This window comes from Geotrypetes seraphini, chromosome 8 (assembly GCF_902459505.1).
Source record: "Geotrypetes seraphini chromosome 8, aGeoSer1.1, whole genome shotgun sequence".
Taxonomy (NCBI): Eukaryota; Metazoa; Chordata; class Amphibia; order Gymnophiona; family Dermophiidae; genus Geotrypetes; species Geotrypetes seraphini.
Window position 1 is genome coordinate 5,209,382 of NC_047091.1, and position 24,613 is coordinate 5,233,994.

General features: G+C 47.1%; 1 protein-coding gene across 3 annotated transcripts in view; it reads left to right on the top strand.

The window, feature by feature from the left end:
* Positions 1-405: 405 nt before the first annotated feature.
* Positions 406-24,613, top strand: part of ZDHHC18 (zinc finger DHHC-type palmitoyltransferase 18) — a 36,984-nt gene continuing 12,776 nt past the window's right edge. Inside the window, exons 1-7 of one of the 3 annotated variants that reach the window (XM_033954906.1) lie at positions 406-742; positions 10,688-10,848; positions 10,986-11,135; positions 17,409-17,546; positions 18,752-18,800; positions 23,560-23,662; positions 24,238-24,350. In XM_033954906.1, the coding sequence (XP_033810797.1) occupies positions 537-742; positions 10,688-10,848; positions 10,986-11,135; positions 17,409-17,546; positions 18,752-18,800; positions 23,560-23,662; positions 24,238-24,350 (920 nt within the window). In that variant the 5' untranslated portion in view covers positions 406-536. The remainder of the gene's footprint in view (positions 743-10,687; positions 10,849-10,985; positions 11,136-17,408; positions 17,547-18,751; positions 18,801-23,559; positions 23,663-24,237; positions 24,351-24,613) is intronic. The other 2 variants (XM_033954908.1, XM_033954907.1) reach the window with 2 other exon arrangements.

Genomic DNA, 24,613 nt, shown 5'->3' on the forward strand with positions numbered 1-24,613 from the left:
GAACAAACGGGTTTGGATCAGAGTGACAGGGGGACAAATTATTTCCCGTTCCCGCAGGAACTAAATTTCCCCGTCCTTTCCCTGTGAACAAACGGGTTCGGATCAGAGAATGACAGGGGGGACACATTTTTCCCCGTCCCCGCAGGGACTCAATTTCCCCGTCCGGGTGGGTTTTGTCGCTGTCCCTGCCCCGTTCCTGTAAGCTCTGTCTTAACCGCACAAGCCTCGAAGACTTAGGATTTTCAAGTGTTTGAGGCTTGTGCAGATGGGGACGGGACGGGAAAACGAGTTCCCGCGGGGACGGGGAAAACCGTCTCTTTCTCCGGACCCGGAGCAGTTGCGAAGCGAACGGTTGCGTCGCTGCAGTTCCGCCGGCGTCCTGCCGCGGCGCTGCAGCGGGAGGGCGGCAGCCCTTTGGCCGGGCGGGCGCCGCTCTCGGCCCGAGTCGGAGGCGATGAAACTTGCCGCCGCCGCGGAGGCGGAGGGGGGCGCGAGCACAGGGCGGCGCCGAGAGCCCCGGGCCGCGGCGGCCAGCCATGAAGGCCTGCGAGTACCAGCAGATCACCCCCGGAGCCCCGGCCCAGGCGCCCGCCCGGCTCCGCTCCCGCAGGAAGTGGGAGGTTTTCCCAGGCCGGAACCGCTTCCTCTGCGACGGGCGGCTGATGCTGGCGAGACAGAGCGGCGTCTTCCTGCTCACGATCGGCCTCATCCTCTGCACCACCTGCCTCTTCTTCGTCTTCGAGTGAGTCCCGGCAGGGGAGGGGAGGGGGGACACGGGCGGGAGATTGTGGGGGTCACAGACACAGATGGGGGACACGGGCGGGAGAATGTGGGGGTCACAGACACAGATGGGGGACACGGGCTGGAGAATGTGGGGGTCACAGACACAGATGGGGGACACGGGTGAGAGATTGGGGGGGTCACAGACACAGGTGAGGGACACGGGCGGGAGATTGGGGGGGGTCACAGACACAGGTGAGGGACACGGGCGGGAGATTGGGGGGGTCACAGACACAGATGGGGGACACGGGCTGGAGAATGTGGGGGTCACAGACACAGATGGGGGACACGGGTGAGAGATTGGGGGGGTCACAGACACAGATGGGGACACGGGCGGGAGATTGGGGGGGTCACAGACAGGTGGGGGACACGGGCGGGAGATTGGGGGGGGTCACAGACACAGGTGAGGGACACGGGCGGGAGATTGGGGGGGTCACAGACACAGATGGGGACACGGGCGGGAGAATGTGGGGGTCACAGACACAGATGGGGGACACGGGCGGGAGATTGTGGGGGTCACAGACACAGATGGGGGACACGGGCTGGAGAATGTGGGGGTCACAGACACAGATGGGGGACACGGGTGAGAGATTGGGGGGGTCACAGACACAGGTGAGGGACACGGGCGGGAGATTGGGGGGGGTCACAGACACAGGTGAGGGACACGGGCGGGAGATTGGGGGGGTCACAGACACAGATGGGGGACACGGGCTGGAGAATGTGGGGGTCACAGACACAGATGGGGGACACGGGTGAGAGATTGGGGGGGTCACAGACACAGATGGGGACACGGGCGGGAGATTGGGGGGGTCACAGACAGGTGGGGGACACGGGCGGGAGATTGGGGGGGGTCACAGACACAGGTGAGGGACACGGGCGGGAGATTGGGGGGGTCACAGACACAGATGGGGACACGGGCGGGAGAATGTGGGGGTCACAGACACAGATGGGGGACACGGGCGGGAGATTGTGGGGGTCACAGACACAGATGGGGGACACGGGCGGGAGATTGTGGGGGTCACAGACACAGATGGGGGACACGGGCGGGAGATTGTGGGGGTCACAGACACAGATGGGGGACATGGGCGGGAGATTGTGGGGGTCACACACATAGATGGGGGACACGGGTGGGAGAATGTGGGGGTCACAGACATAGATGGCGGATATAGGCTGGAGATTGTGGTGGTCACAGACACAGGTGGGGGACACGGGCGGGAGATTGGGGGGGTCACAGACACAGGTGGGGGACACGGGTGGGAGATTGGGGGGGTCACAGACACAGGTGGGGGACACGGGCGGGAGATTGGGGGGATCACAGACACAGATGGGGGACACGAGCGGGAGATTATGGGGGGTCACAGACATAGATGGGGGACACGGGCGGGAGAATGTGGGGGTCACAGACACAGATGGGGGACACGGGCGGGAGAATGTGGGGGTCACAGACACAGATGGGGGACACAGGCGGGAGATTGTGGGGGTCACAGACACAGATGGGGGACACGAGCGGGAGATTATGGGGGTCACAGACATAGATGGGGGACACGGGCGGGAGAATGGGGGTCACAGACATAGATGGCGGATATAGGCTGGAGATTGTGGTGGTCACAGACACAGATGGCGGATATAGGCTGGAGATTGTGGTGGTCACAGACACAGATGGGGGACACGGGCGGGAGAATGTGGGGGTCACAGACACAGATGGGGGACACGGGCGGGAGATTGTGGGGGTTACAGACATAGATGGGGGACACAGGCGGGAGAATAGGGGTCACAGACACAGATGGGGGACACGGGCGGGAGAATGTGGGGGTCATAGACATAGATGGCGGATATAGGCTGGAGATTGTGGTGGTCACAGACACAAATGGGGGACACGGGCGGAAGAATGTGGGGGTCACAGACACAGATGGGGGACACAGGCGGGAGAATAGGGGTCACAGACACAGATGGGGGACACGGGCGGGAGAATGTGGGGGTCATAGACATAGATGGCGGATATAGGCTGGAGATTGTGGTGGTCACAGACACAAATGGGGGACACGGGCGGAAGAATGTGGGGGTCACAGACACAGATGGGGGACACGGGCGGGAGATTGTGGGGGGTCACAGACACAGATGGGGGACACGGGCTGGAGATTGTGGGGGTCACAGACACAGATGGGGGCACGGGCGGGAGATTGGGGGGGTCACAGACACAGATGGGGGCACGGGCGGGAGATTAGGGGGGTCACAGACACAGATGGGGACACAGGCGGGAGATTGTGGGGGTCACAGACACAGATGGGGGACACGGGCGGGAGATTGTGGGGGTCACAGACACAGATGGGGGACACGGGCTGGAGATTGTGGGGGTCACAGACACAGATGGGGGCACGGGCGGGAGATTGGGGGGTCACAGACACAGATGGGGACACGGGTGGGAGATTGGGGGGGTCACGGACACGGGCGGGAGATTGTGGGGGTCACAGACACAGATGGGGGTCACAGACACATGGGGGACACGGGCTGGAGATTGTGGGGGGTCACAGACACAGGTGGGGTATATGGGGTGGAGATCTTGGGGAGGTCACAGACACAGATGGGGGGAGGGGTAAATGGGTTAGAGATTGTAGATGGTCACAGGCACGGTTGGAGGATGTGGGCTGGAAAATGTGGGAAGTTATCTATAATAATAAAACCCTAGCGCGCGCATGCGCTGTTGAATGATCGTGAGTCCTGGTAGCGTGAGGTGTGCTTCTGTGTCGCTCCTCACGGCGCCTGTGCTAGCTGGAGGCGTGTGTTCCAGGGACTCCTCCCTCCCGCTGCCACTGCTCTTCAAAGCGGTCTGCTGAGGTTCGCCAGCCGCTGTAGCAAACTTCGCAGGCCGCTCTCCACCTTCCCGACATGGTGCTGAAGGAGTCGGGGTTGCCGCTGCCGCCACACTCGGTCTTCCTGCAGCCCCACCCACCGCCATGAAGGAGGAGATCTGGGCTGAGAGGTGAACGATGCAGCCCCAGCTCCAGTTCAAGGAATGGAGGGAGGGTAAGAATGGGAGAAGGGGTGGAAACGGAAGGGGGCAATGGGGCAGGCAGGCATTGCACAACAGGGGACCAGGGGGAGAGGGAAAGGGGGCTGCTTGGAGGGGAGGGGGGAGACAGCAATCATCAGGGAGGAACAGAAGGGGGCCACGGAGCACGCAGGCATGACACAACAGGCACGGGGCAGGCAGGCATTGCACAACAGGGGACCAGGGGGAGAGGGAAATGGGGCTGTTTTGGGGGGTAGGGGCAGACAGCAATCATCAGGGGGAACAGAAGGGGGCCACAGAGCACGCAGGCATGACACAACAGGGGGAGAGGGATAGGGGTGAGCTGGGGGGCAGAAAACAATCATGCTTTGCTCTGGGAGGGGGGGGGGGAGACAGAAGGGGGCCACGGAGAGACAGGCAGGCATGGTGCAACAGAGAAATACAGGTAGGCAGGGGGACCAGGGAGAGAGACAGACAGAATGAATGACAGACAGACAGTGTCCAAGGAGAGAGAGACAAAGAAAAAAAATCCAGAAAGACATCTGCTCTAGCGCCCGTTAATGTAACGGGCTTAAAGACTAATAATATTAATATAATAATTATTTTATTTTTATATACTGCCCTACCATATAGTTCTAGGCAGTTTACGTACATTAAAAATTATACAATCAATGAATAAAATACAATTTACTAAAAGTACATTGAGATCCACTAAAATATACAACTATAAAAGCAATATACAAATATCAATCAGAATACTAAAACATCAGTTTACAAATTTATCAAATAAATCATATTTTAGTAATTTCCTAAAAGACATGTATGAGTGAGCCTGAGAGATAATGGTACTTAACCATAAATTAATTTTACCTGCCTGAAAACCAAGCAATTTATTGAAGAATCTCTTGTAATGACAAAACTTGATAGTCAGGAGAACAAATAGGTATATACACGTGGGTTACATGGGGTGGAGATCGTGGGGAGGCCACAGACACAGTTGAGGGGGATATGGGCTGGAGATTGTGGGGGTCATGGACACAGCTGGGGAATGGGGGATATGGATTGCAGATTGTGGGGAGGTCAAAAGACACAGCTGGGGACTAGGGGGGTGGGTTGGAGATCTTGAGGAGGTCACAGACAGCTAGGGATGGAGGATATGGACTGGAGATTGCAGGTACAACTGGTCACAGACATAACTAGGAGCTGGGGGGGTGGCTAGAGCTCTAGGGAGGTCACAGACACATCTGGGGGGTAAGGGTTGTACTGGAGATCCTGTAGAGATCACAGATACAGCTGGGGACGATAGGGAGGTCTCCTGGCAGGGTTCATAGGAGAAGGTGGCATGAGAGCTGATGTTCTGAGAATAAAGAAATTTATAAAGAAAGGAGGAAAGATGGAGTTTAGAGTCCTGGGGTGATTATGGAAGAGAAGAAAGAATCGGTGGAGGGTTTTGGCTGAATTTATGGGGCGTGTACTGATGAATAACTGAGGGTCTTGGGGTTTTACTGATGAAAGCTATTATGGGAGCGGCGAGGTGAATGAATTGTGTTGTTCCGATTCCCCTTTCCTAAACTGTAACTCACCTTGAGCGCACCCAGTATTTGAAAAAGGTGAGTAATTTAAATCTAAGGTTGAAATCTTTTCATCCGAACTGTAAGGCATTGAGAGGAGAGGTTGTGTAATGGTGGTGGTGTCCTGATCTACACTCCCACCCCCCTTACTGAATACAAGTCTAATGTATCTAAGAAAGGGCATCTTGAAACGAATAGCAAAGCTAAGAGATTTCTTATGTATTGTGATGCTGATCAAAATAAAGAAGTCCAGCTATGCTGAAACCTTCTACTTTTGTTTGTTATGGACAATAAATTTGTGTGTTTTGTCAAATGTTTTATTGTAGAGTTTGAGTGTTTTTTTTTACGGGGCAAGTATTAGTATGTATATTTATCATTTGGCTTATTCACAACCGTTCCAGGCAGCATACATGATCACTCTCCGTGTGTGTTTGGTAAACCATTGATTAAATTGTTAGTACATAAACGTTTAAACAAAATTAACAAAACTAATTCTGAAAATTCAGGTCAGAAGAACACCTGAAGAGGTCCCATACATCTGATTGAAATATGTTGAAAAACACGGAAGAGTTTTTCCTGGTTAAGCAATGAAAATCTGGGGATCAGCTAAGGCCTTAAGTCACTTGTGACTATTTCAACTTAGGAAATATGTAAAATCTTTCCTAAGTTGAAATAGTCACACGTGACTTAAGGCCTTAGGTGATCCCCAGATTTTCATTGCTTAACCAGGAAAAACTCTTCCGTGTTTTTCAACATATTTCATCTCGTATAGGAGAAAGAACATTTAAGACCAATTCTTGCTTTCCTATACATCACTGTCAAAGATAAAGAAAGAAAGTGTACAGCAGAGATTCCCAACCCTGTCCTGGGGTTTCAGGTATCTACAGCGAATATTCACGAGAGATTGCGTTCAGTGGAGGCAGTGCATGGAGTGTCCCCAGGACAGTTTGGGGAATTACTGCTTTGTCTTTACCTCTTACATTGAGTTTATGGTTTTTACTAAGCAGAGCACATCAACACACACCATAAATCTTCACAAACAACAAATCAGTCATTATACAAACATTAAAATTCTATATAACCATTTAGCATAAAATACAGACATGAAAACACTATTCTTTTCCCAATGATCCTAAGGCAAATCAGCTCTTCAGCACCCACCAACTCATACTGTGTATTTCATACAACAAAACAGATGGAGTTTGAGCAGTTTTTTGTTGTTTGATATAGGATGGGAGCTTATTCTACTCTTCCGATCCACAACATGAAAAAGCCCTCTCTCTCTCTCACAGTTTGTAGGCTCAACTCTCTTGATGGTTTAACCACCAAATCATGCTATTGTTGAACCTGGATGAAATTTCAGCGTTCCATGTTTGTTGTGATATGGTTGTGATATGCCCGTTCTGTGTAAATGTGGTTGTGATGATCTGTTGGTTTGGGCAACACCCATTCTTTGCCCCAATTCTCTCTGATTTAGGCCCCAGTGCGCTGAGCCTACAGTGCCTTTAGCAATCAATGCTAAACGAGATCTAGCTGGTTTAGCTACATGCCCAAAATGGCTAATCCCAGTCTTTTCTGATAATCGTAATGTAAATGGATTGCAACGAGCTCATCAGTATTAAAATAAGCACTCCAACCAATGCACAGAATGAAGTGCCGGCCTTTAACGATCCAAATTTAGCAACAGGTCAGGAGGTGCCGGTAGCATTGAAACACCAGTGTTAGAAGCGTATACCGGCAGATCTGGGCCCACTCATTGCATGTGGAAGTATATAAAAATAATTTTTGTGCGATTTGGGGCCATAATAGGCACATCTCAAGCGCGTGTCTTAAGGGAGAGAATGTGGCGCAGTGTTTCAAGCTACAGCCTCAGCACCCTGTAACAGAATTAATCACCGTCCCATCCCCTTGGGAAACCATCCCCATGTCATTCTTTAAGGGGAGAGGGAAGAATCAGATTGTGAATGGGCCCAGCCACTGACCCTCAAGCCTTGTATTGAAGAATGCTGGTGTAGAAGGACTCAGGTCGCGATAGACACTAAAGAATGACAGTCTCTGGTATCCAGAGCCGATACTGAGATGTCATAATGATTCATTCGACCAATAAGAGCCATCAGTGATGTCACAATGGGTTCATTATCCTATACTTGGCTTACATAAGAATCAGAGTACGAATGGGCCCAGCCACTGACCCTCAAGCCTTGCATTAAAGAATACTGGTGTAGAAGGACTGAGGTTGCGATAGACACTAAAGAATGACAGTCTCTGGTATCCAGAGCCGATACTGAGATGTCATAATGATTCATTCGACCAATAAGAGCCATCAGTGATGTCACAATGGGTTCATTATCCTATACTTGGCTTACATAAGAATCAGAGTCTGAATGGGCCCAGCCACTGACCCTCAAGCCTTCCATTGAAGAATGCTGGTGTAGAAGGACTGAGGTTGCGATAGACACTAAAGAATGACAGTCTCTGGTATCCAGAGCCGATACTGAGATGTCATAATGATTCATTCGACCAATAAGAGCCATCAGTGATGTCACAATGGGTTCATTATCCTATACTTGGCTTACATAAGAATCAGAGTACGAATGGGCCCAGCCACTGACCCTCAAACCTTCCATTGAAGAATGCTGGTGTAGAAGGACTGAGGTTGAGATAGACACTAAAGAATGACACAGGGTGGTCTCTCATGATGAATTCTGTCACCGTGTCATTCTCTAGGTGTGACCCTGGGCAAATAACTTAATCCCACACATTGCCCCAGTAGATAGATTGAGCCCACCGGGACAGACAGGGAAAAATGCTTCAGTACCAGAACAAATTTGTGTAAACCCTTCTAAGCTCTCCTGGAAGAACGGTATGAAAAATTGAATAAATAAAAGGCGCATCTCATGGATGGCCATTAAAAGCGTATACCAGCTGGTCTGGGGCTGCCGATTGCATATGTCCTGCTGAAGCAGTATAGAAAAAAGCATATATATTTAGCATTTTCACATTTGCAGGGTTTGTTGATAGTTCTCTGCTCCTCCCCTCTTATGACGGGCATCAAAATGGCACGCCTATGATTGACACTTCTGCGTCCCTGCGATGTAGCTAGTCTACACATGTGTTACGTCGCTTTCTCCTACGATTGATCAGATGGGATTACGGCAGACCTTGCTTGAACATTGATTGCTATTTTCAAATGGAATAATTGACCAGCACCAGAATTTTAATGGCGATTTTCAAGCATCGGGGCCTTAGTCCTCGCCTTGGGTTTCTCTGGTGCTTAAACTCCTTTTCCTAGAGATTTCCTTAAAAATCCTTTGGTGTGTTGGAATGTTTCATCTCAAATGCTGGGAGTTTGGTAAGATGAAGAATTCATTATGAATGTTGGTATTTATCCAAGAAGATTTGATTGCAGAATTAAATAATATAATTTCTCGACTTTGTTAACACTTGGACTCCTTATTTGAACATTTTATCTCTTGAGAGTCGTAGCCCTATATTGAATCGACTTCATTTGCATTCTGCCTTACCTGTCTGATTTCTGACCCTCAGTCTGTGCATTGTTTCTGTTTGAAGGGGGGGGGGGAGGTTCGGGGATTCTGACTTGGGGAACCAGGGAAGGGGGGATTATGGTGTCTGGCAGTTGCTGTGGAGGATATAAAGAGTTCAGTCCTCCAGGGTACATAGTTTCTATTGTAAAATCTTTATTGCATTTTTGTCTTTATTATGGTTGTATCTGTTTAATGAAAAAGATTTAAACATAAAAAAAATATAATTTGGTGTCGGGAGTGCCCTGTGATCAGCTATCCAGTATAATCCTAGAATCAGAGTATGATAGGGCTGAAAGATACTTGAGAATGTCACCTGGTCTATCCTTGGACTCCAGGTAGGATCTGCTGTACCTAAGGCAGTTCTTTGTCTAATCTGTTCTAATAACAAACAAGACCATTTTCAGATTTTCTGTTCAATCAGGCTAATTTATCATATGTTTTCTGTCTTTGCTGTACCAGGGGATTTAACTTGGCGTGTTTTTCTTGTAATGTTATGGTAGTTAATCTGATGCTGGTTTGATTTTCTGGTCTGTCCTTTCTCGGAAACAGGAAGGGAGAGCAGCGGTGATCCTCGCTTATACTGAGAAGAGGCAATGTAGATCGGGTTTCCTATACTCTTGTGTTCTGTTGATGTGCACTGCTTTGATAGCTTTTAGGTTTGCAGGTGGTATCTAAGAAATGAAGGGGCTCTTTTACGGAAGTGCAGTACATCTGGGCTTTAATATATATATTTTTTAACACATGCCGAGCCCAGATTTAATTCAGCACTTGGGGTTTTTGTAAAAATATCCTAATGCAAGTCCTGCACTAATGTTTCCATTAGCGCACGGTACCTGTAAAAAATTAACGTAGGACCACTTATCGCTTCCTGTTTAGCAGGTGCTGTGCTCCTCCGTTTTTCAGTAGCATGTACGGTTTATGGTTTAATATATCGTCCTTCCTTATGCAATAACAAAGCAGTTCACAAAATTTATAAAACATACAGTAAAAATAATTTATGTTCCAGAAAGGAAAATACATTTTTGGGGGAAATAAAATTAAAAACTATTAAAAAGAGAATTGCAGGCTACAGTGTTACTAAATCCTAACCATATCGGAACCGTCCAACTGAATAGAAAAAGCCTATTTGAAAAGATGTGTTTTTAATAAGTTCTAAAATCTTAAATATGTCAGTTCAAGATACACTGAGGATGGAAGAGAATTCCAAAGAGACGGTGAGAGACGAAAACCCCACTCTCTGCTTGGTACGTTCATAATGCATTGAACATGGAGAAGGAATATAAAGACGATGGTCATTCACAGAGCGTAATGCCCTTGTTGGACAATAAAGACGAATAAATAATAAAAGTTATGAACGACCATTGCAATGTATTGATTTAAAAATCAGGATAAGAATTTTTAATTTACTATGAAACTGAATCAGAAGCCAGTGATACTGAAGATATAAGGCAGTAAGATGATCATAATGTGATACATTAGTTAAAAGACGAATAGCTGTATTTTGAACTGTTTGTGGTCTTCAAATTTGTACTAGCGGGATAACGCAGGAACACTCGCTCTCCACCCACGACAAAATACCGCAAAGCATTTCAACATGTTTCTGCAGTATGCATTAAGGCTGTGATGGTTTTCAGTAAAAGAGCCTCGAAATAGATTTTGGAATAAAGATTATTAGGAATTATTTCTGATAATGTGGGATTGGGAGGAAGGACTTTCTGCAGATTCTTGAAGCTTGTGTGCCTGTTGAAACTGGCGACTTAATTCTGTCTTTATGTTCCCAGTTGTCCCTTTCTGACACAGCATCTGACCTTTGCCATCCCCATCATTGGAGGAATCCTTTTCTTCTTTGTTATATGCTCGCTGCTACGAACCAGTTTCAGTGATCCTGGAATCCTTCCCCGCGCCACGCCCTGTGAGGCTGCAGACTTGGAGAAGCAGATCAGTGAGTCGTGGTCTCCCTTCACTTCTGTCATGTTTGTGTCTTGTGGGATTGGGGAGCGTAATCCATCAAGCGACAGAAACTTCACCAGGAGTCACCCAGGAAAGCTTTGGTGACCACTTTTGTTTTGCCATTTGCAGATGACACTGGCTCCTCCATGTACCGACCACCTCCACGCACTAAGGAAGTTCTGATAAACGGGCAGATGGTGAAGCTGAAATACTGCTTTACGTGCAAAATGTTCCGCCCGCCCCGCGCCTTGCACTGCAGTGTCTGTGACAACTGTGTAGGTAAGTGGTGAAGTTCTACTGTAAACCTCAAATAGGCCCTTTTTACAATGTTCTGTAGAGGAAGGGTAAAGATGCTGGTAAGAATCTGATCCCTGTTTCTGGAAAAGACTCTCTGAGCGAGAACTGTATAGGAACTTCTCCTACCTTTATTTTTAAAAATGTCTAGCCCACTTAAGCCTAAGTGGTTCGCAGTATACATAATCATCAAAATAACAATACAACATATGTTCATCTGAAAACTTTCAAATAATAAATACTGTAATATACTCGAATATAAACAGGGAGCCATTCAGGAAGCCGCTTAGCGCCAAAGCGTGCTCCTGTTCGGTATCACTTAGCGGCTGAAGCCAGAACTCGCCGCAGCGACTGACAGGCTTAGCAGGGCCCGCTACACCTCTGGACCACCAGGGATTCCAGCAGCAGAGAAGGAACGATGGACAGGGCAGGGAGAGGGGACAGGGTGGAGAGCCTGGGAGGGAGGGAAGGGGGTTATGTGCATTGCCTAGCAGGGAGGGGGCTGGGTGCAGAGCCTGACAGGGCACTTGAATATTAAGCTGCCCGACTTATATTTGAGTCAACCATTTTTCCTCCTTTTTTGGAGGAGAAAAGGGGGTCTCGACTTATATTCGGATCGACTTATATTCTAGTACATATGGTAAATCTTTCCAGAAAACGGCCCTACAATTAAAGTTGTTTTCAATACCTTCTTACATTTCTGGACGTCTGAAAGTAACCTGAGTGGTCCTGTCAGATTGATCCACAGCAATACCCCGCCACCAAAATTATCAAGGCCCTCATTTTTGCATAATGTAACCTTAGCAGCTCTCCCCTCTGACCTTAAAGATCTAAGCGGCTGATACACTTTCAACACCCCTGTGTCAAATTCCAAGGGATCTTATAATGAATTACTTTGAAAATCCCACACTACATGGACCTAAATATTCTTTGCTAGCAGTTTTTAAAAAAATTTATTTAAAACTTTTTTTATACCGTTTTACGAAAAAAACTAAACGATTTACATCAATTAACACATACATAAGATAAAACAAACCATGTCGTAAAATCTGCATAATTAAACAATTTCTTTTCTTCAAAAGCCAACTAATAAATCTCAAAAATGCCGTAACCAACAGCTGAGTTTTTAACTGTTTCTTAAACTGAAACCGGTTTACACACAGTCGCAATTGGCCCACCAGAGCATTCCGCATTTTAACACCAGAAATACAGAATGTCTACATAATTTTCCGGTGCTGTTGGAATTAGTAGATTTTGATTTTCAGATCGTAAAGATCTATTAGGCTTATAGTGCCACAACTTGTTGAAAGTACCACGGTGTTTCATGGTAAATGGTCTGGTGGACCACAGAAACAACTTTATGTTGCATCCAAAATAATCATTTACAGTTTTCTCCCTAGGGCCTTTTAGCCTGGCACTCCACCCAGCTAATTTAGATGACCGCCCAGCTGTAATCTCGATCGCAATCCTGCTGCTTCTGCCGCCACTGCTCAACATTTAAAAAAAACCTTCTCACCGGCTTGGAGATTTACAGGATTGACTCGGCACAGCCTGAATCGCAGGAGCCTGACTTTTTTTTAAAGTTTTTAACGCCAGCAAGCGACTTGAACCCATACTCCGGGGCTCTAACATGTGCGTGCCGGCTTCTCTTCTCTTCCCTCCGAAACAGGAAGTCACGTCCCGGGAGGGGGGGGTGAAGAGAAGGGAAGTCGGCACTCATACTTTAGAGCCCTGGAGCATGGGTTCGCTACAGGAGACAGGTCAGCTTACAACTTGCTCTTGTTTGCTTCGGGCCTTCCTCGCTGCCGGGTCCTGCCTACTTTCTGTTTCCTTGAAGGCAGGATCTGGCAATGAGGAAGGCCTGAAGCAAGCAAGAGCAGCGAGTTGTAAGCTTCCCTCCATCGCTGACCTATGGAAGATAGGTTAGCGATGGAAGGAAGCTTACAACTCTGCTGCACCACTCGTCTTCTACCAACCTCGCTACACTCATGTCACCCCTCTCCTTAAATCACTTCACTGGCTCCCTATCTGCCTTCACATACTGTTCAAGCTCCTATTGCTGACTTACTTCGGAAAATTGCGAGCCATAGAATCGAGGGTGAAATACTCACGTGGATTAAAAACTGGCTGGAGCATAGGAAATAGAGAGTGAGGGTAAATGGACAATACTTGGACTGGAAGAGCGTCACCAGTGGGGTGCCGAAGGGCTTGGTGCTTGGACCTGTGTCCTTTAACATCTTTATAAACGATCTGGACATAGGTACGATGAGCGAGGTGATTAAATTTGCGGCCGATACGAAGTTATTCAGAGTAGTGAAGACGCAGGGGGATTGCGAAGATCTGCAACATGACATAATCAGGCTCGAGGAATGGACATCGACATGGCAGATGAGGTTCAACGTGGATAAGTGTAAAGTGATGCATGTCGGTAACAAAAATCTCATGCACGAATACAGGATGTCTGGGGCGGTACTTGGAGAGACCTCCCAGGAAAGGGACTTGGGAGTTCTGATCGACAAGTTGATGAAGCTGTCCGCGCAATGTGCAGGGGCAGCAAAAAGGGCAAACAGAATGCTAGGAATGATAAAGGAGGGGATCACAAACAGATCGGAGAAGGTTATCATGCTGCTGTACCGGGCCATGGTGCGCCCTCACCTGGAGTACTGCGTCCAGCACTAGTCGCCGTACATGAAAAAGGACACGGTACTACTTGAAAGGATCCAGAGAAGAGCGACTAAGATGGTTAAGGGGCTGGAGGAACTGCCGTACAGAGAAAGATTAGACAAACTGGGCCTCTTCTCCCTCGAACAGAGGAGATTGAGAGGGGACATGATCGAAGCATTCAAGGTACTGAAGGGGATAGACTTAGTAGATAAGGACAGGTTGTTCACCCTCTCCAAGGTAGGAAGAACGAGAGGGCACTCTCTAAAATTGAAAGGGGATAGATTCCGCACAAACGTAAGGAAGTTCTTCTTCACCCAGAGAGTGATAGAAAACTGGAACGCTCTTCCAGAGTCTGTCATAGGGGAAAACACCCTCCAGGGATTCAAGACAAAGTTAGACAAGTTCCTGCTGAACAAGAACATGCGCTGTTAGGGCTAGTCTCGGTTAGGGTGCTGGTCTTTGACCAGAGGGCCACCGTGTGAGCAGACTGCTGGGCATGATGGACCACTGGTCTGACCCAGCAGCGGCAATTCTTATGTTCATTCTGCTGCCCCTCAATATCTCTCCTGACTTCTATCTCCTTACACACCTCCCAGTGAACTCCGTTCCTCAGATAAGCCGCTCCTAGCTGTACCCTTCTCCTCCACTGCCAGTTCCAGACTTTGTTCCTTTCATCTAGCTGCCCCCTATGCCTGGAATAAATTACCCGAGTTTGTCCACCAAGCCCATTCCCTTGTTTAAAAGCAGACTGAAACCCACCTTTTTTGATATAGCCTTCAATCCTTAACCCTTCTCCTCTGCCCTCCAACCCAGCCAGCAGATTAACCCTTCCCCTTAACTGTATCCATGACATTCTGTTTGTCTGTCATAGAAACATAGAAATAGACGGCAGATAAGGGCCATGGCCCATCTAGTCTGCCCACCCCAATGACCCTCCCCTACCTTTCTCTGTGAATAGTTCCCACGTGTCTATCCCATTTGGCCTTAAAATCAGGCACGCTGCTGGCCTCAATAACCTGAAGTGGAAGACTATTCCAGCGATCAACCACCCTTTCAGTGAAAAAGAATTTCCTGGTGTCCCCGTGCAGTTTCCCACCCCTGATTTTCCACGGATGCCCCCTTGTTGCTGCAGGACCCTTGAAAAAGAAGATATCTTCTTCCACCTCGATGTGGCCCGTGAGATACTTGAATGTCTCGATCATGTCACCCCTCTCTCTGCGTTCCTCGAGTGAGTACAGCTGCAACTTATCCAGCCGTTCCTCGTACGGGAGATACTTGAGTCCCGAGACCATCCGGGTGGCCATTCTCTGGACCGACTCCAGTCTCAGCACATCCTTACGGTAATGCGGCCTCCAGAATTGCACACAGTATTCCAGGTGGGGCCTCACCATGGATCTATACAATGGCATAATGACTTCAGGCTTATGGCTGATGAAACTCCTGCGTATGCAACCTATGATTTGCCTTGCCTTGGATGAAGCTTGCTCCACTTGATTGGCAGTCTTCATGTTCTCACTGACGATCACCCCTAAGTCTCGTTCTGCTTCAGTTCTTGTTAGGATCTCGCCATTAAGGGTGTAAGTCTTGCATGGATTTTGGCTGCCCAGGTGCATGACTTTGCATTTTTTGGCATTGAAGCTGAGTTGCCAGGACCTAGACCAGCGCTCCAGTTGGAATAGGTCATGCATCATGTAGTCGGACATTGAATTTATGTCTGTTGTGCTTTTGCCCACTACATTGCTTAGTTTGGCGTCATCGGCGAATAATGTTATTTTACCTCGCAGCCCTTCTGCCAAGTCTCTTATAAAGATGTTGAATAGGATCGGGCCCAGGACCGAGTCCTGCGGCACTCCACTGATTACCTCCATCATTTCGGAGGGGGTGCCGTTCACCACTACCCTCTGAAGCTTACCTCCAAGCCAGTTTCCCAACCCATTTCGTCAATGTGTCGCCCAATCCTATAGAACTCATCTTGCTCAGCAACCTGCGGTGTGGTACGCTATCGAATGCTTTACTGAAGTCCAGGTATACGATGTCCAGGGACTCCCCAACATCCAGCTTCCTCGTCACCCAGTCAAAGAAGCTGATCAGGTTGGATTGGCAGGATCTCCCCTTAGTAAATCCATGTTGACGGGGATCCATAATTTGTCCATGTCTGCTCTAGGCCTTCCTTGAGCCCACCTGAAGAAGCCCTGGTGGTTTAGTGGCCTCTTCAGGAGACAGGAACAAACCCAACTCATAGCTGTTGCCACTTCTCTAGAAATAGCAGCCATTTTGAGATTGTAATTAGCACGGGCAGGAGCAAATGTCCTGTCCGTGCTGGTTCCGTTCTCAAAATGACTGCTGAGACCTCCCACAGGCCTACTACTTATGTGGAATTTAGGAAACACCTAAAAACATATCTGTTCCTGAAGTATTTAGGTAGCTGATTTGTACAATCTTATTCCACAATAACTGTTCTATAGAGCTGTTAGTCACTAGCTTTTAACTTTGTTAGTTCTACTCAATTTGTAGCATTTTTAATAATTGTGAACCGCATAGAACTTCACGGTCCTGCGGTATATAAACTGTTATATTATTATTTCTACTGGAACTGGCTGTATGCAGGAACAAATGGGAGGCTCTTGTGCCCATTACCCTTCAATGATGGAGTAGGCCCAGGAGGGGGCCACCACTGGCCAGGGGAGAGGCTGCTGGGGTGGGTCTTTTCTGGTCAGGTGTAGGGAAAGAAGTTGGGATTGTTGGGGGCAGATTCAGTTTTAGTTGAGCTCTAGACTACACAAATAACTTTAGCCGTATGCTAGGATTGCTAAGTTCAGAATTACGTTTTCACTGTTCCATCCCACTGAATATGGGATGAGATTTATCTGCTTACTTTTATGTGTTGGCCATACATCTGAATATCAGCTCCCTGATGTATACAATAAGGAGTCCGCATATCAACCGTGCATGTGTGTTAAACAGTTTTAGACGCCTAGTGCAGCAAATGTCAATGATTCAGTTGTATGGTAAAGAGCTGGCTCGCCAAGAGCTTTTTTCTGGCACTCGGAAACTTGGCACTTCTTGTGGTGCTTACAGTAGGATTCCTTCTTCCCCACCACAACTCAGCTTTGTAAGCTTGAACTACAAGGTCGTCTTGATATTGCAGTTTCACGTCTCTTGACCAACCCAAATTTCCAGCACTACATGGCACAAGATTGCAAAGAGCTGCGTCGTGGTGGGGATGTGGTAATCTCGCTGTAAGTTCCATAAGGCTTGTCAAGGTTCTGAGGACCAGGAAAAAGCTCTTGGCGGGCTGGGGAGGGGACAATGCGCTGTTGTATTTTGCAACAAAATATGACAGCTTGTGTTTTGATCCTCCAAATGTTACAAAATAGAAAATGCCCTCCTCCCCCAATTAAAAAAATAGTTGGCCATCTCTGGTGTAGAGCATGTGAATGCTGGAGACTGAAGAAACAGGAACCCGGTTTTCCAAATTTCTCACTGTAGCAGACCTTGCCTGTCATCACCTGGTACCTTGACACATTCAGCTGCTCCAGTCAGGGATGGGCGTGCAAGGAAAGCCTCAATGCTGTTCTCTTGTTCCGTTTGCAGAGCGGTTTGATCATCACTGCCCCTGGGTGGGAAACTGTGTGGGGAAACGGAACTATCGCTTCTTCTACACCTTCCTTCTTTCACTGTCCTTCCTCACAGCCTTCGTGTTCGCCTGCGTCATCACCCACCTTGTTCTGCGTAAGTACTTTACACCTGTCGCAGCATCTGGGAACAGCGACAACACAGTCTGCATTTGGTACAATCTCTTCCATAGGTCCAAATCTCCAAGTCTTTATTTAAGACAATATAGAAGTGGGCAACCTCAGTCCTGAAGTGCCAAAATCCCTGTCGGGTTTTCAGGATTTCCCCAGCTAATTTGCCAGTAGATTTCATGCACATTCATTGATGAAATTGTGAAAGCCCGTCTGGGTTGCAGCCCTTAGACTGAGGTTGGTGATAAGGTTTACCTACATCTCTCCTGGTGTTTGCTTGCATTGATATCTAGCCATTTCTATTGCAGGGAGGGGAAGGCCATGGGGCTTGACTGAAATGAAGCAGGATCAGGCATATTGAGGGGGGGGGGGAGAATTACCGGGCAGTCACTTTCACAAAGGCTGCAGAGAGCAATTTTATTAGGGGCAAGCATGGAGAAATTTTCATTTAGCTTTGTAGGGTTTTGTGTTTTTTTTTTTTTTTTTGGGGGGGGGGGTCATTTTCTGCTTCATTTATCATTATAGATTTAGGCTCTGATTCTATAAAAGGCACCTACAGTTACGTACCTAGATCAGGGCACCTACCGATCTAGTCACCTAACTTGCCCCCCTGGTTTACGAAGCCGCGTTGGGCTCTTTTATTGCCGGCCGCAGTGGTATTAGCGTCGGAGCTAATACTGCCGTGGTCAGCGATATAAAAGCCTACCGTGGCTTTGTAAAAGGGGGGAAGGGTTAATTTTAATTGGTGCTGTTAATTGAAAGTGCTAACTAAAACATGAATTAGCCAGTAGGCACCTAGTAGGCGCCTACCACTTCAATGAAGGCTTCTATGCCGAGGTGTCTATCGGCAAGTAGACATGATCAAGGGCAGATTTGCAGTGGCGTTTAGGCATGGATTCAGCTAGGCCAAGAAAACCCTGGCTTGATATATTGGTGTCTAACTTATTCAAACCTACCGGCACCTAACTTTCAAATACCAAGTTAGGCGTCTTTTATAGAATCTGACTGAACTTTTTTTTTTTTTTTTTTACATCTGCCAAACTCAACCAAGAAATGTCATTGGAGTTGAGAGAGGATGCAAAGTGAAATACAGATCCTCTGTTTATAGGACCCCGGCAGCTAAAGACCTTGATTGTTTTCCTACAGTAAGTGACCTGCTGATGTCTCTGCTCTTCTATCTTCTCTTGCCAGGGTCTGAGAAGAGTGGATTTCTCAACACATTAAAGGAGACGCCGGCTAGATATCCTTTGCTGATTCATTTCTTCTTAATCCATTCTTTTTAGCAAAGGTCTGGGCTGAGGACCTGGGAAGCCTGTTGTCAGATCCCACTGATGTCTCTTAGGACTTTGGCCAAGTCACTTCACCTCTGTTGCCTCAGATGCAAACCTTAACTGTAAGCTTTCTGGGGACTGGAAAGTATCTGTTGACATATGACCTGTCAATTAAATTGATCTATTTTCAGGGGTATTCTTGTCCCTAGTGATCCAGCTGCGATTAAGTATGTTCAAATTGTGGGTAAACCTACTATTGTCGCTCCAGTAAACTTCGCTGGGGATATCTGCCTCTGCAATTCAACCCACTTGCCAAGATGCTTTAGAGAACAGGATGAATAGGCCTCAGAAGCCACAGGGCAATGGAAGGGAGCTTAAAAACAGCTGTAGCTCTGTCATTGGCCTCAGTGCTCCTTACTTCTCTTGAGCACTGGCTGTTGCTAAATAAAGTTTTCTTTTGTGTTCTATTTCTTTTACTTTAAAGCACTGGCAATTGCAGAACTGACTAAATATCACCAAATATAGCAAAAATCATATGCCGCGAGTACCAAATCTCTCCACTTTTTTCTGTCTTTGGGCAGATTGAATCAATCACGGGATGTCCTCCCGACTCTATTCTGCCGACGTTGGCCAGCGTTTCATGAGGAAACTCATTTCTTCAGGGCACTGAAGTGTTGGACGCTGCTGCTCTCTCGGTTTCTTAAATTTATTTAGGAACAGCCGGTGCTCAAGAGAAGTAAGGCGCACCGAGGTCAATGATAGAAGTTTGGGAGGGAGCTACAGCTGTTTTTAAGCTCCCTTCCATAGCTCCAGTGCAACGTCTTGCCCTGAGGCCTGTTCATCCTGTTCTCTAAAGCATCTTGGCAAGTGGATTGAATCACAGAGGCAGATATCCCCAGCAAAGTTTACTGGAGCGACAATAGTAGGTTTATTTTGTGATATTATTTACTCCAGGACCTCCATTGTTGGTTTTTTGTTATACAAATTGTGGGTAAGACTTAGTAATGTGTATTTTTTTTTTTTGCATATTAATGGATGATTTAACATGCTTTAATTGAAGCCCCATTATTGGCTACAATTCTTCTTCCTTCATGCTTTCAATTAATTCACATCGTTCATTTGCAAGTACTTGGGGATTTTTCCACAAATTGAATTTTTTCCCTCCCCCCCCCCCATACCTGCTTAGTTGATAGTTCCTGCATCTGGCCACTAGGTGTTGCAATTAAGCAATAATTAATTGTGTGTCTCCCCCCCCCCCTCCCTCCCAGGAGCTGTGAATGCTGTCTCGATCCATAGGTGAGCAGATAAAACAACCTTGCGCTTGACACTGGAGCGGCAAGGTATTCACTCCCTCTCCTCCTCTAAAGATCAATTGTTCCAACAGATTTGGGAACCTTTTTTGGGATTCTAAGCCACATGTTGCACGAAACAGAGTTCTGAACTTTCTTTAACCCTGGTCTGTGGTCCTTGTTTTGTATTTCCTGGGATGCGCAGAGCGGGTTTGGGAGGTTGAGATTGGGTTGGGCAGGGCCTTAAAATTGTGGAAATGTGGGTCTCGTTTGTAGGAACCGTACCGCACTAATTCTCTTTTGCTTTGTTATTGGAAGCTGTGCTCGGTCCTCTTATTTCCAATAAACATGATTGAAACATAAAACAACCTTGCACAGGCCAAAATAAAGAGCAAATTCACCATAACAATGTAAATATTTAACATAGGCGTGCTTGGCCATGTTTTGACAATAAGCCTGCGATAGAAGAATTAATTCTTAAAACTGTAGTCATACATATGAATAATCAGTCAACAGATATACAATGCAGACCAAAGGTCACTGTAAATATATTGTAAACCTCTCTTATAATTACAAAATTAATCATAACTACTGCAGATCCTCAAATTAAAAAAAGAAGGCAATATTGTGCTGGGGTATTAGACAATTGGAGATCCTCCATATGACATAATGGCCAGGATCATGCTAAGAAGTTATGATTATTGGGAGATAGAAGACCTGCTTCCTTGTTACTGTTCTTATGATTCTGGTGCTTTTCCATTTTTAAAGAACATAAGAATAGTCTTACTGGGTCAGACCAATGGTCCATCAGCCTAGTAGCCTGTTCTGACAGTGGCCAATCCAGGTCACCAATACCTGGCCAAAACCCAAGGAGTAGCAACATTCCCTACAGAATCTCAAAGAATAGTAAGATTCTGGAATTCCAGAGAATAACAAGATTCTAAGAGTCCCAAAGAGTAGCAACATTCCATGCAACCGATCCAGGACAAGCAGTGGCTTCCCCCCATGTCTTTCTCAACAACAGACTATGGACTTTTCCTCCAGGAATTTGTCCAAACCTTTCTTAAAACCAGCTACGCTATCCACTTTTACAGTTTCTAAACAAACAAAACCCCAATATCCATCAGGCTTAACAATGAGCCAGCAGACTCTCCTCTTGGCTGTTATATGCTTTCATTAATTCATTATACATTTTTATTCTAACTACAAGACCCATAATGTCTTAAAATTGGCTTTTCCATGTTGTAAGAGCCTTAAGCAAACCAAAGAAAATCACCAAATTGTTCCACAGAAAACGGGGAAAACCAAAGAAAAGACAAAACTGTGGGGTCGATGATCTTGATCTGAAAGTTTATTAATAAGAGTCTTATTAATCCATGTAATACACAGTGAAAGAGTCCACACCACAAAACTCGCTGTGAATTACATAGATTTTACCAATTGATCTGCATCACTTTTACTTGTGAAGACTCTTATTAATAAATCATCGACTCCAGTTTTGTCTCTTGTAAGCGCCTTAAGGCCCCCCAAAAAAGTCTTTTTCATCATTTTTGTATCAGGTATCCAAATTGTGGAAGATTTTACCCAGTCTGGTAACTTCTTTGGTAAATTATGTCACTTTTCATAAAAGTATTAAAACCTCTAGCTAAATATAAAATTGTTTTTGATAGTTGAATTCTTTTATTGGTTACTCAGCTTATTGTTTTGTAATTATGAACTCAATTGTAATTCCCAGGCATTTGCTGGCTCTTAATTTTGTAATCTGTCTTGAACCATTATTGGTGTAGGCAGAATATTGATGCAATGTTATGTTGGTGTCTCCTCACCACTACAAGGCTCTTTCAAGTGATGGCTCAGGATGCTACCTATTACCGCGTTTCCCTGAAAATAAGACACTGTCTTATATTAATTTTGGGTCCAAAAATCGCACTAGGGCTTATTTTCAGGGGATGGTTTTTTTTTTGTGTGTGTGTGTGTACAATGATCATCTCTCACCCATCCCTTTGTGCAGCATCTTTCGGTGACGGGACTAAATCGCGCGCGACAATGGCGCGTGACAACTGAGCGCAAGGTTGACGGCGCGCTGAAGAAAAGCACTATTTTAAAGGGCTCCGACGGGGGTGTGGAGGAACTCCCCCACTTTACTTAACAGACATTGCGCTGGCATTGTGGGGGGTTTGGGGGGTTGTAACCCCCCACATTATACTTAAAACTGAACTTTTTCCCTAAAAAACAGGCAAAAAGTTCAGTTTCAAGTATAATGAGGGGGGTTACAGCCCCCCACAACGCCAGCGCGATGTCTGTTAAGTAAAATAGGGGGGTTCCCCACCAACACCCCCCGTCGGAACCCTTTAAAATAGTGCTTTTCTTCAGCGCGCCGTCAACCTTGCGCTCAGTTGTCGGTGCGCCGTTGTCTCGCGCGATTTTGTCTATGAACCGCATCTTTCTATCCCTCCCTCCCATCCACGCAGCAGAACCCTGAAAGCAATTTCATTATGTTGCGCTAGATCTAATCTAATCTACGCATTGTTCTTGTATGCCACATCTTCCATATAAAATAGAACTTTAAATGGTTAACAAATAAACAAATTACTGATCATCCTTAAACAAACTGAATTTCAGATGTCATAACATTTATGAAATAAAAAAAAGTCTTGAGATCTTTGTGGAACAAATAATACGAAGCCATTCCCCCTGTGCAGCAGAACCCCGACGACCCCACCAACCCCCCCCCCCCTGTGAAGCATCTTTCCATCTCTCTTTCTCTCCCATCCCCCCGTGCATCAGTACCCCGACAATCCTTCCACTGCGAAGCCGACATACCTCCATTCCAAACAGCGGCGGTGGCAGCACTGAACAGGCTGCTTTGGGGCCTTCCCTGTGCCGCGTCACTGTTCAGTGCTGCCGCCATTGCTGTTTGGAGTGGAGGTGTGTTGGCCTCGCGGTGGGAGGGTCGGTGGGGTTCTGCTGTGTGGGATGGGGAGGAGGGATGGAAAGATGAACTTGGGGGGGGAGAAAGCGCTGCGAATCGGGGAGTGTCTGGGATGTTGGGGGGGGGGGCTTCAGGGGTCGATCCAACTAGGGTTTATTTTTGGGGTAGGGCTTATATTAGGTCCTACCCCGAAAATCATGCTAGGTCTTATTTTCGGGGAAACATGGCATGTACATTGAATATTTAAATGCTCGCACGTGCCCACGAGCCTAGAACTTTTTCGGTATGGTGGTATATAAGAATAAAATTATTATTATTTTATTTTGTCCGGTGTTGTGTTGGTTTCTTCTTTTCATGTATTTACCACTTCCTCTCATTTGTCACCTTTGGGAATGGGACTAGGGACCTTGTGCATGACACTGAAGCACTGGCCCAACCCAGTTATGTTCTATCTTAGTTGCTTTTTCTTGGTTAATTCATTAATTCTGCTTCCTTGACTCTTGTCACTGTGCTGGAACTGGTTGTCTGCTTTTTCTCAGTTTGGTCGATATTGGGTCTCTCAGGGTTTCACACATACCTCGTTGCCTCAAATCTGACGACTAATGAAGATGTGAGTATTGACCTCGATTCACTGTGTGCTCGGGACAGCATCCCCTTCTGTGGGAGCCCCCTCACTTGCCCTCCCCTTCCCCCAGTTGGTTTAGCCAGTTCTCTGTATTTCCCAGTCTTTCCTGCTAGAGAGTACTGCCCAGTGATGCTTTTTCCTAGAAAGGGAACTCGCAACACGTATTAGAACGATCTCTTTAGAGTAGGGTTAGCAGATTTTCCTTCTGGAAAATCCGGACCCATGGCCACGCCCCCCAGGCAGCCCAGTTCTACCTGTGTCATGCCCCGCCCTCAACCCCACCATAACCCGTTCATGTGTCAGGACAGCATCCACCGTCCTGACGTCAGAAGCTTTTCAAAACCTGGACAAAGTGCCGGGTTTTCCGGATCCACAGACATGTCCTCAAAAAGAGAACAGGTCCGGGGAAATCCGGATGTCTGGTAACCCTACTTTAGAGACTGAATACAGTCTTATTTAACCATTGGACTGCTCACACCTAACTGTTTTGCATTCACCCTCCTTGTCCATTTTCCATTTGGGTTTCTATGTCCTTTCTCCCTATGTCCCTTTCATTGCAGATTAAAGGTTCCTGGTCTGTTAAGAGAAACTCGGAGAGCCCAGGCAATCCTTATAGCCATAAAAGTATTATTACAAACTGCTGTGCAGTACTCTGTGGCCCTTTTCCTCCCAGGTAAGGGAAGCAAGTCCGAGGTGAGGAGAGCAAGGAGCAAATAGGGTGAAGCAGGGGAATGGGCGGGTCCTCAAAGCATGGCGTATGGTCTCATTAAACGAGGAGGCACAAGATCAGGGAGGAGATCGAGAAGGAGCCTGGAGGTGGGGGGGGTGTTAGGGCAGTGTGCACTTTCTAGGGCAGAGCCATATTCTCCATGTGCTTCAGCCACCAATTGATGAGGGGGAAGGGACCGTGGAAGTACCTGGTTAACAGCATTTTCT